The sequence below is a fragment of the Herpailurus yagouaroundi genome, unplaced genomic scaffold (genome assembly GCF_014898765.1).
Source record: "Herpailurus yagouaroundi ecotype Mexico unplaced genomic scaffold, PumYag 160, whole genome shotgun sequence".
NCBI classification, from domain to species: Eukaryota; Metazoa; Chordata; class Mammalia; order Carnivora; family Felidae; genus Herpailurus; species Herpailurus yagouaroundi.
In genome coordinates, this window is record NW_024412401.1 from 21,591,360 (window position 1) to 21,607,559 (window position 16,200).

General features: G+C 43.6%; 1 protein-coding gene across 1 annotated transcript in view; it reads left to right on the top strand.

Annotated features, from left to right (window-relative positions):
- The window catches only part of LOC121035179 (collagen alpha-1(I) chain-like), a 1,126-nt gene extending 871 nt beyond the window's left edge, over window positions 1-255 (top strand). Inside the window, exon 3 of the mRNA XM_040482778.1 lies at window positions 25-255. Coding sequence (XP_040338712.1) covers window positions 25-255 — 231 coding nt within the window. The remainder of the gene's footprint in view (window positions 1-24) is intronic.
- The last annotated feature ends 15,945 nt before the right edge of the window (window positions 256-16,200 follow it).

Below are 16,200 nucleotides of genomic sequence, written 5' to 3' on the forward strand. Positions count from 1 at the left end.
ACCAATGGGCGGCCGGCTCCTCAGCCGCCTCTCCGGGGCCGGGCGGGCGGCGCCGTAGGGCATCCTCTGCTGCGGCGGCTCGCGGAGGCGGGGAGGCAAAGGGCCGCCCGCGGGAGAGCCCTGCCCCGGGGACGGCCCCGCCCCCGGTCCGCCTCCGGGGCACAGACGCTGGCCTCCCGGGCCTGGCCTCGCGCCACCCAGGCCCGGCTGCGCCTGAGGCTCAGCTGCGCGGCTGCCTCGGGCGCCGGTGTTTGAGCCAGTGGAGTTTGCCAGGGGCTCGGCCCGGGTTGCTGTGGCTCGCCGGCGCGCCCGCCCGCCGGCCACCCATTCTACGGCGAGTGCAGCCTCGGCCTCCCTCCTCCTCTCCCTCACACTATATCCAGTCTCCTCTCCCTCCCTCTTTTGGCTGTTTCCTCAAAGTTTTTCTTTTCCAGACACTTAGAAGAGAAACTCTCTCCCCTTCTTGGGCTATGTCTCAGTGCTAAATCAGCGGACTCAGAAGGGACAGCAGAAGCAGAAACGAAAGAGATGGAGATGCGCTGCCTTCTCTGAATTTAAAGACCCATCTTGAATTGAACAGAAGCCAGCCTCCCTCTGCCCTGGCCCCTCGCCCCTTTCTCCTACTTTCTCTTCCTCTTTCTTTAAACGGCGTTGTTGTTAAAAAGCTTACAGGAAACCATCTAACCCAGCTGGGCCTAGTCTCAAAAGAGAGGCTGGGAGGTGAGGAAAGGCTTTTGGGCTGTGCTGACAGTGTTCTAAGAGAAGATTTCTGCAGATTCGCGATCCCCTTGGACGCCCTCTTCTCCTTAGATGGGATATTATTGGTCACTGAACCCATTTCCTTTTCATATTTTTCTGACTTTCATATCAAAGACTCAACCACGTGCACTCCGTGCTAGGAGTGCCGTTAAGTACAGCCGTGTGGGTGAGGGTGCAGCTACACTGCCGACTAAATCATTTCCACAAAGTGTTATCCTCAGCCTTTACCCACATGCAGCCACCAACAGGGAGCCGAGTAGAGAGAGAGCAAACTACAAGTTGACAAAGCACAGTGCTACGGTGGTAGGCTAACCCCATGAGAGACAAGTGTGGATGAATCTGTGGCAACTGACGTTTTAAATTCCACCTTGACATTTACTAGGTACATGATCTTTCATCATACAATGCTAGGCACTGGGGATACAATGATTAAGATACAGTCCCCGGCTTCAGAGTTTACATGTCTAGGGGTACCTGGGTGGCTCAGTCGTTTGAGTGACTTCAGCTCAGCTGATGATACCAAGATTCATGAGTTCTAGACCATATCAGGCTTTGCACTGACAGCACCTAGCCTTCTTTGAATTCTCTGCCTCTCTCTCTCTCTCTCTCTCTCTCTCTCTCGCTCTCTCGCTCTCTCGCTCTCTCGCTCTCCCTCTCTCCCCCCTCCCCCCACCCCCACCCGCGTGCTCTCTCAAAAATAAATAAACATTAAAAAAAAAGTTTACATGTCTCCTTGGAGGATGGTGAGACAAATTCTTAGAAGTTAAGAGCTTAAGGGTGACTAGAAGTTTATCAGGCGAAACAGGCTGGGGAAAGTGGACTGGGAAGACATTAAAAATATAATTGGGGGGCGCCTGGGGTGGCTCAGTGGGTCAAGCGTCCGACTTGGGCTCAGGTCGTGATCTTGCGGTCTGTGAGTTCCAGCCCCGCATGGGGCTCTGTGCTGACAGCTCAGAGCCTGGAGCCTGCTTTAGATTCTGTGTCTCCCTCTCTCTCTGCACCTCCCCCACTCACACTGTCTCACTCTCTTTCTCTCTCAAAAATAAAATAAACATTAAAAAATTATATATATAATTATATATATATATATATATAAAATTGGCCGGGGGCTCCTAGGTGGCTCAGTCAGTTAAGCTTCCCACTTTTGATTTCCACTCAGGTCATGATTTTAGGGTATGTGAGGTAGAGCCCTGCATGGGCTCCTCGCTCACATCTTGGAACCTGTTTGGTATTCTCTCTCTTCTCCCTGTCTCTTTCTGCCCTGCCCTGCTTGCACTCACTTGCTCACTCTCAAAATAAATAAACATTAAATATATATATGTATGTATGTGTATATATATGTATGTATGTATGTGTGTGTGTATATATATATATATATATATATATATATAATTGGCTAGGGACGCCTGGGTGGCTCAGTCAATTAAGTGTCCAACTTCGGCTCAGGGCATGATCTCATAGTTCTTGAGTTCGAGCCCTGCATCGGGCTCTGTGCTGACAGCTCAGAGCCTGGGGCCTGCTTCGGATTCTGTGTCTCCCTCTCTCTCTACCCCTCCCCTATTTGCGCTCTCTCTTTCGTTCTCTCAAAAATAAATAAACATTAAAAAAATTAAAACACAAAAAAGAGAATATGATTGGCCAAAGGACCTAGTATTTCCTGAATCCCATCCTTCACTTTCTGGTGGTAGGTACATATTACTAGTTAGGGTTTCAGTCCTAATGCCTACTGTAGAATGCCCATAAACTATGGTATTCTGTCTTTTGATAGGTCTCGGTAGCCTATCAAATTTGAAAGCCCAAATCCCAGTTTCAACTCTTACAACTCAATTTGGTCAAATGCCTTTCCCACCAGCCCTAGAAGATAAGGGACAGGCAAGCAGTTTAATCCAGTAACCAAAGGACCCCACTGAGGCTGCCCTGCTGACCAGGAGGAAGCAAGGGAGAGGGCCAGGTTAGGCCCTGGGCCACCTCGCCTTGCCAGTTAAAGGGTGCAAAAGAAAGAATGGAACACATTCATGTGTGTTGTAACATTTATCTCTGAAAATGTCCATCCTTCAGCAATGATCAGGAAGAGAGATGAGCATGATGTGTTTAGGGAATCACAAGTTTAATAAGACTGGGGCACAGCCTGGGTGATAAGTGGGAAGAAGAGACCAGACTGGAGAGCTAGGAGGGTACCAAAAGACCTTGAAGAGTCTTGAGTATCACGTTGAAGCATTTGAACTTAAGTAACGAAAGGGAACTATTAAAAGATTTAGTGGGAGAAGAAAATAATCAGATTGGATTTGGGAAAGACTGGCTGCTGTATAGAAAATAGATTGGAGGGGAACAAGAAGAGAAGCAATAAAACTGGCTAAGAAGCTATTAGGCAAGGGACCAAGCCGACCCAAACTGAGGCAGACATGGTAAGATTACAAGTGTATTAAGGTATTATAATCACCAAGATACAGCTGTCAAGGAAGAAGGGGGAGCGTCAAGGATGAGAAAGATATATTTGGCTTGGGCAACAGGATGATAGTAATGCCGTTCTTGAAGACAGGGGCTACCTGGTGAGGAACAGAGAATGATGATCCTGGTTACATCAGTTCATTTCTAGGACCCTCACTTTCCTCATACACATAAGGCAGAAGGGTCGCTGCTAGACGATTACTAATGTCTTTCTGAGATTGGCATCTAGAGATTTGCAAAAGAGAAGATAACAGAATTGCCCTTTTCATTTTTTTGTTTCTTTTTTTTTTATTGTGGCAAAACACACATAATAGAATTTTACCATTTTAACCATTTTCAAGTATACAATTCAGTGGCATTAACTACTGTCTTAGCTTGGGCTGCTATAACAAAACATTACAGGCTGGTGGCTTCAACCACAGAACTATATTTTCTCACAGTTCTGGAGGCTACAAGGCCAAGATCAAGATGTCATCATGGTCAGTTTCTGGTAAGAGCTCTCTTGCTGGCTTATAGATGGCTGATTTCTCACTGTGTCCTCTCATGGTGGGGAGAGAGAGACAGAGCAAATTCTCTGGTGTCTCTTCTTTTTTTTAAAGCTTTTTATTTATTTTGAGGAGGTGGGGGCGGGGGCAGAGGATCTGAAGCTACCTCTGTGCCGACAGCAGAGAGCCTGATGGGGGGCTCCAACTGAGCCGAAATCGGATGCTTAACTGAGTCACCCAGACGCGCCCCCCCCCTCCCCCGGGGTCTCTTCTTATAAGGGCACTAATTTTAAAGGCCCCATCTCCAAATATTATCACATTGAGGGTTAGGACTTAAACATAAGAATTTGAGGGGCGCCTGGGTGGCGCAGTCAGTTAAGCGTCCGACTTCAACCAGGTCACGATCTCGCGGTCCGTGAGTTCGAGCCCCGCGTCGGGCTCTGGGCTGATGGCTCAGAGCCTGGCGCCTGTTTCCGATTCTGTGTCTCCCTCTCTCTCTGCCCCTCGCCCGTTCATGCTCTGTCTCTCTCTGTCCCAAAAATAAATAAACGTTGAAAAAAACAAAAAAACAAAACATATGAATTTGAGGGGAACACAATTCAATCTATAGCAACTACATTCACAGTGTTATTCAACCATCACCATTATCCATTGCCAGAACTTTTTCGTCATCCCAAACAGAAACTCGATACTTATTAATCAATAACCTTCCCATTCTCCTCCTCCCCAGCCCCTGATACCTCTATTCTACTTTCTGTCTCTATGAATTTGCCTTTTCCAGGTACCTCACACAAATGGAATTATATGATATTGGTCCTTTTGTGTCAGCTTATTTCCCTTAGCATACTGTTTTCAAGGTTCAAGTTTCAACCATGTTGTAGCATGTATCAGAATTTCATTCCTTTTTAAAGCTGAGTAATATTCCATTATATATATGTATATATATGTTGGTATATATCTCTAAATATATATGTATATTTATGTATATGTATGCATATATCTATTACCTATATATAATCACATGTTGTTTATCCATTCATTCATCAATGGACATTTATGTTGCTTCCATCTTCTGACTGTTGTGAATAATATTACTATGAACATTGGCATACAAGTATCTGAGTCCCTGCTTTCAGTTCTTTTGAATTCCACCCAGGAGGTAGAATTGCTGCATTATATGGTAATTCTATACTTAACGTTTTGAGGAACCCCCCCCCCCAAACTGGTTTCCATTGTGGCTGCCATCTAATGGATGTAAAGTGGTATCTCGTTGTGATTTTGATTCGCATTTTCCATTTCATTTTCACATCCAGCACATATATTGCTTGTATTTGTCTTCCAGTATGGTTTGCAAATGTTGTTTCTTGTTTTGTCTTTTGGGTTTTTGTTGTCGTTGCTGTCGTTTTTTGGAGGGGGAGGGAGTAGAGGAGGGGGATTACAAGAAAACACTCAAAGAGTTACATCCAGAAAAATTATAACACAACAATAAACATCTAATAGTATGTAAAACCAAAAGAAGAGCAAGATAGTCTTGGCTACACCACAGAATAACACTCTGCAGCCTTAGCAACTGAAGGACTCCAGATAAGGTAGAACTCAATGATAGTTGTTACCATGCCCAGCAAAGGCAGAGGAAATAGGAACACCAAATGGAAGGAGCTGGAGCAGGAAATGATGAATTTAACCCGCAATATCATGTGACTATACTCCTTCACCAGCACACACAAACACCTGTGAAACACCTCTGAGACCTCCCTGAAACACCTAGGGGTGTGTACCTCAGGGTGTGTATGAGAGCAATAGAACGCATGCTGCTCTTTTTTCTTACTGTTACAACGCTAATAAGCATAAGGTTCTATTTCCTTAGGCTAGATTCCTAAAAGAATTGCTATGTCTGGGCGCCTGGGTGGCTCAGCCGGTTAAGCCTCCGACTTCAGCTCAAGTCATGATCTTTGTAGGTTCAAGCCCCACATTGGGCTCTGTGCTGACAGCTCAGAGCCTGGGGCCTGCTTCAAGTTTTGTGTCTCCCTCTCTCCCTCTGCCCCTCCTTGCTCATACATGCTTTCTCTCTCTCTCTCAAAAATAAATAAAAATAAACATTAAAAAAAGCCAGAGTTGCTAGGTCAATGTTTTTAAAGGTTTTACTTTCCGAAAACTATCACAATTTATTTATTTAATCATTTATTTATTTTTACCTAAATATAGGGGATTGACTTGATCCTCTTCCTCACTCGCAAAACTTCTCACATTGACTTTATTTATTATTCTCTTTTATCCGTATTCTCCAATCTCATTCCCCTTTTCCACCATAGGAAATCATTCCAGTATGTTAAGTATATATCTTTTTGTTTGTAGATGTTTATTTAAAATGTGTATTATTGTTTTAGATTCATGTATTTTTTCCTTAAGTAAATAGTACTGTAAGATAGATTTTTTTTCTTTGTGTTCTTCCTTGCAGTAACATTTTTTTTAAGTTTATTTATTTTGAGAGAGAGAGTGCACACGAGCAGGGGAGGGACAGAGAGAAAGTGAGAGGGAGAATCCCAAGCACACTCTGTGCTCAGTGCAGAGCCCAATGCAGAGCTCGATCTCAGGACTGAGAGACTGAGACCTGAGCCACTATCAAGAGTCTGACACTTAACCAACTGAGCCACCCAGGGACCCCTGGACTAATATGTTTTTAAGATCGAGTCCACTGCTTCTAACTATTGACTAATACTCCACTCACCACATTTTGCTTAAGGACTTCTTCAATTATGGACACACAAATTGCTTCTCACAACCAAAAACAACACTGAACATCTTCATGTGTGGCCCTTATGAGAACGATGAGAGAATTTCTCTGGGTTATATATCCAGTAGCAGAATTGGATATTTTACAGTTTTTTTTCTCTTTTATGTCATTTGATTTTCATTTTTTGATCACTGATAAGAATGCGTGTGTGTGGTGTGTGTATTTCTTTAACCACTGTATTCTTCCAGGAATTTTCTGATCACATCCTCAGCCCTATCCTCCATTGATTCTTTAAAGACTAATTTAGTCGGTAATTGATTGTAACACATTGAAAAAATGTGATACATGAGTCCACACATGAATCCACAATGATACTTGAAGAGAAAGAGAGAGAAGAAAGGGAGGAAAAACTCATTTACCACCAATGGAAACACTATGACACTAACTCCTTTGTCAGAAAATTGGTAATTAAAGAGAAAGAATGAAGCATTTAATGTGTCATTTTAGGAAGAAATTAGGTTCATCCCCAATTGATGAGGGAAAACTCTTCTTTGCAGAAGAATGTCAGCTAATAAATGTGGGACTGATAGAAATTCGTCATTTTGCGATCTCCAATGAGATAATTGATTCAGGTAAGAATCATCAGTGAATGTTAAACTGTTAAAAATAAAGAAAGAAAAAGGACAAATTTATCCTTGTATCTATATCCTACCACTCACTTGCACCAGGAACACTTCCATTTTGCCTTTGCTCCCACCACTCTATTGAAACTACAATGCTTGAAGAACAATACTGACTTCTCAGTTGTGAAATACAAGGACCTTTCTCATCCTCCATGACCTCTTTATGGTATTTGACATTAGTGGCCACCTCCCTTTTCTTGCAATTCTCTCCTTTCATCCACAAGAGACTGCTTATCTATTGCTGTGTAACAAACCAACTTCATATAAAATGGCTTAAGACAAAAAAAAATGTGTTATTTCTTGTGGTTCTGCTGGCAGACTGGGCTCAGTTAGGTGGTTCTCACAAAGAATCTATTACAAGGTGGAGTGCTGGATGTTAGGATGTCCTTGGAACCACAGTAGAGGGGACGGCCATCTTGCCAGCGCAACCCAATGAAAAGCCCCTAGTAGTGTGCCAGAATGAATTGGAGGTCAACCAATCACCAAGTGACAGCACGACCTGACATGAAAAAGGGCCACCCGGACCTAAACCCGGAACCGCTGCAGCTTAAAAACCCCGCCCCACCACACCTGGGTGAGACTTCCCTGACTCCTCTCTCTCCCTGAGTCATGGAACCTCGCCTGAGACCTTAGGTCCCAAATAAAGCCTTTGACTGCTAAAATTTTTTAGCCTCTGACTCCTATCTTTACCCTGCCTCACGCCTGACCCTAACACTGGAATCATCTGAAAAGTCAACTGGGCTAGATATCCAAGATGCCTTTCTCACTCATTTGTCTGGTACCTGGCTAGAAGCCCTGGGGGTTAGCAGGGAATCTCTCTCTCAATGCTGCTAGCTTGGGCTTCCTAACAGTATGGTGGTCTCAGGATAGGTAGACTTCTTACCTAGTGCCTGGCTTCCCCTAGAACAAATGTTCCAATTGTCCCAGGTGGAAGCTACCAAGCTTTTTATGAGACAGCTAATGGTCTCTTTCACACCCATATGCATCATCCATTATTTCCAGCAACGGTTTCTTTTTTTTTTTTAATAGTTTCATTTTTTTTTTTAAGTTTATTTATTTGAGAGAAAGAGAGCATGAGTGGAGGAGGGGCAGAGAGAGAATGAGAGAGAGAGAATCCCAAGCAGGATCCACACGGTCAGCATGGAGCCCAATGCGGAGCTCAGACTTAGGACTCCACGACCAGAGCCGTGAGATCATGACCTGAGCCCAAATCAAGAGTCAGACACTTAACTGACTGAGCCACCCAGGTGCCCCCAACACCCCCAGCATTGGTCTTTAGAGGAGAAAAAGAACGTAAAGACGCTTCAAAAGTTGAGTATAAAACCCATCCATGTTTTTATTGTTTCATTTTTAAATACATATGTATCCATATCTAACCCCAAAGCAATTTTTTTTTAATTTTTTTTTTCAACGTTTATTTATTTTTGGGACAGAGAGAGACAGAGCATGAACGGGGGAGGGGCAGAGAGAGAGGGAGACACAGAATCGGAAACAGGCTCCAGGCTCTGAGCCATCAGCCCAGAGCCCGACGCGGGGCTCGAACTCACGGACTGCGAGATCGTGACCTGGCTGAAGTCGGACGCTTAACCGACTGCGCCACCCAGGCGCCCCTGTTTTTTTTTTTTTTAATTTTTTTTTTTTTAATTTTCCCAAAGCAATTTTTAAACACTCACTTTTTACCCAGGTTTTGAAAACATTTAACTTAATTTTCATAGAACCGGAACTGTCTTTCCTTTTGCACTTGTATTTCTGCAGCTTACTTAATATTTAATTAAATAACGTAATTTCAGAAATAAATACAACTAACATAAACAAGTTTGGGGGCCATGTACCAGAAAGCAGCGTATTGGCTGTGAATGTTCAAGCACACAGAGGCATAAATTGGTATACTGTACACATAGGGGATGGAAAGCATTAGTTAATCAGTTAAAGGAGTTCCTAATCTATCTTTTATTGAATCTTTTGAGTTGGAAGCAACATAAACCACCTCAAGAAACTTAGAACTTATTGGCTCTTATACTCTGAAGTCTGGGATAGATCTCGCATGACTTGATTCAGGGGCTCATATGACGACATCAACTCCCAATTTTCCTCCATCTCTCAGCTGTGCTCACCACCATGTTGGCTTCATAATGAGATTCTCTGTTAGTAACAAGATGGTGGTTACACATCTTGTTAACAGAAGAGAGAACATGTATTCCTCTCAGCAATTCTAGCAAAAGACTCCATACTTGTCATTGGCTGAGACTGGGTATGTGCCCACCTCGGTACCAATCTGTGGCCAGGGCAATGTGATGACCTGATGGATTAGGACTCAGTCTCATGCCTTCCTGGAGCCTTATGTAACTCCATGGACTGAGAAAAACTGCCTTGGAGTGTTCAAGCATGCTGTTATGGAAGTCCAGTCCTACAGTAACATTTGAAGGAAGAAACTGTGTGTTGCCGAAGGGCAAGTATAACATCCTGTTCCTCTCTGTACTCCCACCCCACATACATAGTACTCTGCATGTTTCCTGCACAGCAGGCATTGCTTATTGTGACCTAAAATCACAAGCATCTTTCTCTTCATTTACTGTGCACCTTAAGGCAGTTTGTAGGAGATTCGCCCTTGGTGTACAACATGCCAGTCCCCATTTGCCTGAATTTTGTTATCTTTTGATCTTTCATGCTGTCAAAAGGCCTCAAAGCATAGATTTGAATGGGGTTTGGACTCAAGGACTCACAGAGCTGAGCTCCATTGTAGAATTCCCTGAGTAAAGTCTTTCCTCTGTATCTCAAGTCTTGCGTGTTCCTTTATAATGCTGGTTATGGCAAGGCGACTGTTTTAATTTCACCTTCTGGGTTTATACTAGAGCCATTTTTAAGGACTATCCTTGGGTCTTTCCCCTAGTTCCCCCCACCCCACCCCCCACCCCTTCCCTTGTCCCTCCCTTCCCTGCAGCCACAGCTGCCTGGCTCCAGGGCACTCAGACGGCACTGTCGCCTAGGCAACCCAGAAGGGGGCTTCAATCTACTGTCTCCCCAGAGGGGCTGGGCTGGCCCTAAGCCAGGAAGAGGCAGGGGGCAGGGGACCTGACTGGCCCAACGCAGGGCATGTCGGGAAGTAAACAGACCACTGGTGTGCTGCCCACCAGAAGGGAAGAGGGAGACCAGGAATGTCATGGGTGTAATTGTCTGAGGGTTGTACAAGCAGACCACCACGGAGAATATGGCCGGCTATGAGAACAGGAATGGGACAGGAGAAAAAAGGCCTGATTCATCTTGGGCTCAGATCTGCAGTGTGGTGGTTAAATGGCTGAGGCTCTGTATTAGTTTCCTGGGTGCATGACAACAAAGTATTACAAACTGGGTGGCATGAAATAGCAGAAATGTATTGTCTCAGAGCTTTGGAGGCTACAAGTCCCAAATCAAGTTGTCAGCAGAGCCACACTCCCTCTGAAATCTGCAGAGGTATGGTTCCTTGCTTCTTCCTAACTCCTGGTGGTTTACTGGCAATCTTTGGCCTTCCTTGGCTTGTGACTACCTAACTCCAAACTCTGCCTTTGTGGTCACTTTGATGAGATTTGGGGGGTGATGGTGGGGGTCAGAGCCAACAGCCAAGAAAGAATTCTTGAAGACATCTTTGGTGCAAAAAAGGCGGCGATTTTATTAACACATGGGGATAGGACCCATGGGCAGTAAGAGTTGCACTGGGGTTGTGAAGAGTGACTGATTACATAGCTTCAGTTTGGGAAGGGGTTAGGGACAGCATAAGTCTCTAAAGGATTTTGGAAGCAAGGTTTCCAGGACCTTGAGGGGCTAGCTGTTGTTAGGAAAACATCATTTATTACTGTTTAGTAAAACCTCAGTCATGAAATCCTTCAGATGTATATCAGGGGCCATATGCTTGGAGTATAACTGCCAACATATACTTGGGGGTTAAAGATAAAGGAGGTTTACAAAGGAATTCTTATGTGTCTAAGGAGACTCACAGGATCCTGGGCGGGTCAGGATAATGTTAAGCCACAATTCCCTTTCGTCTCTAGCAAAGTGTCATCATTGAGGCAGCTGAGCTCCCAGAGAGAGATCATCTACTTGTTTCAAGGACTTGTCAATGGGCCGTAGGCAGTAAGGGAATTTAATTTTTTTTTTAATTTTTTAGATATTTATTTTTGAAAGACAGAGAGAGCAAGGGAGGGACAGAGAGAGAGGGAGACACAGAAACTGAAGCAGGCTCCAGGCTCCGAGCTGTCAGCACAGAGCCTGACACAAGGCTAGAACTCACGAGCTGCAAGACCATGACCTGAGGTGAAGTCAGACGCTCAGCCAATTGAGCTACCCAGGTGCCCCAAGGGAATTTAAATTTTTCATTTGCCTTTGTTTCCCACATCACCATGGCAAGCACTTAAACCCCCTCACATCTTGATGAGGGTGATATTAGGGGTCCAGAAAATGGAGTCTATAGGTTTCTGGAGGTTAGGCTATGGATAAGATTGCCTTTTTCTTGCAGTTTACTGAGTTGTCCGTAAATTGAAGGAGACTCCTGTCCTGCATGACCGTGATCTCTATCAACCCCCCCTCTATCTTCTTGGACAGCCAAGAGTGTCTGAGGAATACCACACATATCTCACCTGCAAGGGGGTAGCTGGTACTTTGCCCTCAGCTTGCCCCAGACTCCCTCATCAACTTAGCCTTCTCTCTGTCTCTTTACATGGCCTCTTCTTATAAGGACACCAGTCATATTGGATTAGGGTACACCTAATTCCATTATGACTTCATCATAATTAATTACATCTGCAACAACTCTATTTCCAAACAAGTTCACAATCTGAGGTACTAGGGGCTAGGAATTTAACACACCTTTTTTTTTTTTTTTTTTTTTTTGAAGTAGGCTTTATGCCCAGTGCAGAGTCCAACGTGGGGCTTGAACTCACAACCTGAGATCAAGACCCGAGCTAAGATCAAGAGTCCAATACTTAACCACTGAGCCACCCAGGTGCTCCTTCAACAAAGGCTTGGAAAGGCTGTTTGACTAGATGAAGGATGGCCTAGAACACCAGGCTGAGGAGTTTGGCTTTTATTTAGCAGAAGGGAGTCATGAAGGGTCTCATAGCAGGCAGCAGTATGACTACCTGTGTGACTACCTATGAGTTTCAGGGTTTTTGTCATTGGGTACTTTTTATCTTTTTTTTTTTAATGTTTATTTATTTATTTTTCACACACACACACACACACACACACACACACACACAGAATCCAAAGCAGGCTCCAGGCTCCAAGTTGTCAGCACAGAGAGAGCCTGACACGTGGCTTGAACCCACAAACCATGAGATCATGACCTGAGCCGAAGTTGGACGCTCAACCGACTGAGCCACCCAGGTGCCCGTTATCTTTTAGTACCGGTGAATGAGCCACTTCTTTCTTCAATGCATACACTCCAACTGCCTGTTCAAGTCACAGGCCAACCACAGAGTTGAAGCATGGCAAAAGCCTCCAAAACGAATAGCACAGAGCTTGGTATAGCTCAGAAGTAAGACTGCCACTTGCTAAGTAAGTCGGACTCAGTCGCTGCATCAGTCAGACAAGAATAATAAGAGTTTCACTCTTATAAATAATAACCTGTTTCACAGAATTGTTGAAGGGATAAATGAAGATATATATATATATATATTTACTATATAATATATATACATATATATGTATATATTTGTATATGTGTGTGTGTGTATATATATATATATATATATATATATATATATATCTTGGAAGAATGTAAGATAGCAAAGTAGGAACTCAACAAATGTTCACGATTATTATGCAAAGATGATCAGTTCATTTGGTGAAGAAAGGCAGGAAAAGCAATTATTATTAGTGTTGCTTGTTAGACTTTAGACTCTGGAACTACCACCCTTCATTTCTCCCCTTCAGAAATAACAGTCTCTCACATTTGCACAGCACTTTTCAGTTCTCAAAGTACTCTGTCACCCATTCTCCTCTCCTTGTAATCTTCACAACAATCTGGTGAGGCAGTCAGGGCTTTTTCATTATCATTTCCATTTTGCAGATGAGAAACTGAGACCCAGATAGCTTAGGTTATTTGCTTTCAATATGCTTTTCTTCTGTAACACATATGACAAATGATTCTTTCAAATGCCCATGTGTAATTCCTGCCCCATCATTACCGCTTTCTCTCCCAGGGAAAAACATGTGATGCCGTGTTAAGAAGGGTAAGTTGAGGGGCACCTGGGTGGCTCAGTCAGTTAAGTGTCCAACTCTTGATTTCAGCTCAGGTCATGATCTCACAGTTTGTGGGTTCAAGCCCCACGTCAGGCTCTGCACTGACAGCTCGGAGCCTGCTTGGGATTTTCTCTCTCCCTCTCTCTCTGTCTCTGTCTCTCAAAAATAAATAAATAAACATTTAAAAAAAAAGAAAGGTAAATTGAGCTATATGTAATTGATGTGGGAAGATATCTCAGATGTATTGTTTTGTTTTGTTTTGTTTTGTTTTGTTTTGTTTTAAGTAGGCTTCAGATCATGCCCTCAGTTGGGATCAAGAGTCAGATGCTTGCGTGGCAGGGCACCTGGATGGCTCAGTCAGTTAAGCATCTGACTCTTGATTTCAGTTCAGGTCATGATCTCACAGTTCACAGGTTTGAGTCCCATGTCAGGCTCTGTGCTGATGGCACAGAGCAGGCTTGGAATTCTCTCTCTTCTCTCTTCCTCCCTCTCTCTCTTTCTCTTTCTCAAAATAAATAAATAAACTTTAAAAAAATAATCGAAGCCTTAACCAAGTGAGTCACCCAGGTGTCCCTGATATATTGTTGATGAAAAAATTCAGATTGCAAATTTACTGTTTATAGCAATATTCTATGTATATTTACACATGCATATAGTTGTCAGGAAGGCACATCAAAAACTGTTAACTCTAGAAACAGTGGTTAACTCTAGAATTGGGGAGTAAGATGTGGTACAGTGGGTTAGGGAGTTTTCACTTCTACTTTATACAATTTTAAATAAACATGTGTTATTTTTATAATGAAAACTTAATTCCATTTTGAAAATAAAATAAAGGATTCAATATATAAGCAACATTATTACAGGCATACCTTGTGATTTTCTGCAAGGACATACTTCATGAATATGCATAGACTCTGGGGTGCCTGGGTGGCACAGTTGGTTAAGCATCTGACTTCGGCTCAGGTCATGATCTCACAGTCTATGAGTTCGAGCCCCGCATTGGGCTCTGTGCTGACAGCGCAGACCCTGGAGCCTGCTTTGGATTCTGTGTCTCCCTCTCTCTCTGCCCCTCCCCTGCTCACTCTCTGTCTTTCTCTCAAAAATAAATACACATTAAAAAAAATATGCATAGACTCTCTGGAATGATATTTAAGAAGCCAATGATAGTGGTTGTCTCTCAAGAGGGAGACTGAGGAACTGGTGTTTGGAGTCAGAAATGGGAGTAAAATAGACTTTTCACTGTATACTGTTCTATAAGGCTTAATTTGTAACCAAATGCATGTATCACGAATTGAAAGGAATTAATAGGAAAATATTAAAAGCTTCAGTGACTTACAATTACCAATGAATAATTTGTGGGGTACTTCATGACAGATCACAACATACCATGCTTCCCACTGGATTAGATACTAAGCACAGTGCTGAGATCCAAACTCAGGACTTTTGACTCCAAGTGTGTGGCTTTCTAACACTATATTATTCCCAGTGTGATTGCTTCAAAGGCTGCACCCTTCTACCCCTGACACCCTCCAGGCCCACTCCCCAGGCTCAACAAGCCATTATGGAATTAACTCCCCAACCAGTCTTCAGCTAAATTTTTTTTCAACCACCTTTTTTTTTTTTTTTAAAGAGAGAGAGAGTATGCATGTGAATGTGTGAGAAGGGCAGAGAGAGAGAGAGAGAGAGAGAGAGAGAGAGAGAGAGAGAATGAATCCAAACAGGCTCCATGCCCAGCATGGAGTCCAACTTGGGGCTCGACTCCATGACCCTGGGATCATGACCCAAGCCAAAATCAAGAGTCCAACACTCAATCAACTGAGCCAGCCAGGTTCCCCTCAACCACACTTAAAAAAAATTTTTTTTTCTTAAGTAATCTCAACACCCATTGTGGGGCTGGAACTCACCACCCTGAGATCAAGAGTCACATGTTCTACCAACTGAGCCAGCCAGGTGCCCCTAGCCAACCACACTTCCATACGGTTTCCTTACTCTCTTTTCTCTCATTGAGATAGAACTTACATGTAGTAAAAGGTACCAATGTTAAATGTTCAGTGAATTTTTATGTATGGTGTAACCACCATCCAGTTCAAAACATAGACTTTTGGAAGGCTCCTTTGTGCCCCCCTCCAGTTAATATCTCCCCCAAATGTAACCATTATCTAGTTCCTATCATCACAGATTAATTTTGTCTGTTTTTGAACTTCTTATAAATGGAATCATAAAATATTCGTTGGTGTCTGGCTTCTTTTGCTTAACACTATTTCATGAGATTTATCCATGTTGTGTGTAGCAGTTGTTTGTCAATTCCAGGAGTGGAAATGCTGAACCCAGATGGCATACATATATATACCTACCTTTATTTATACCGCCAGAGCTGTTCAATGTAGTTTTTCAATGTATACTCCTACCAGCAATATAAGAAAGCTCCAGGTGCTCCAAATCCTCACCCACACTTGGTATGGTTAGTCCTTTTAATGTAATCCATGGTGATGGCAGTCACCAACTCTATTTTGACATCCGCCCCCCCACTTGGTTCTCTGGTTCCCCCATCTGCTCAGTCCTTTGATATGACAGCAACTCAGTGGACTCTTTGAACTTCTGACCAACACTTCCTGACCTTCTTTCCTGGAATAGAACCCTAACCTGCTATGAGCCCCGCCCCTGATTGAATCCTTGTGCCCACCACGAACAAATCTGATCTCTGCCACAGGCTGAGACCTGATTCCAGCACAGATGGAGCCCTAACACTAGTCACAGACAGGTCTGTACCCTAATCACAGATTATATTCATAGCCCACCATGATGGAGCTGTAATCACAGGGTGAACCCTGATCCCAACTGAAGTATGAGCCATGACCTCAGCGGCAGATTGAGC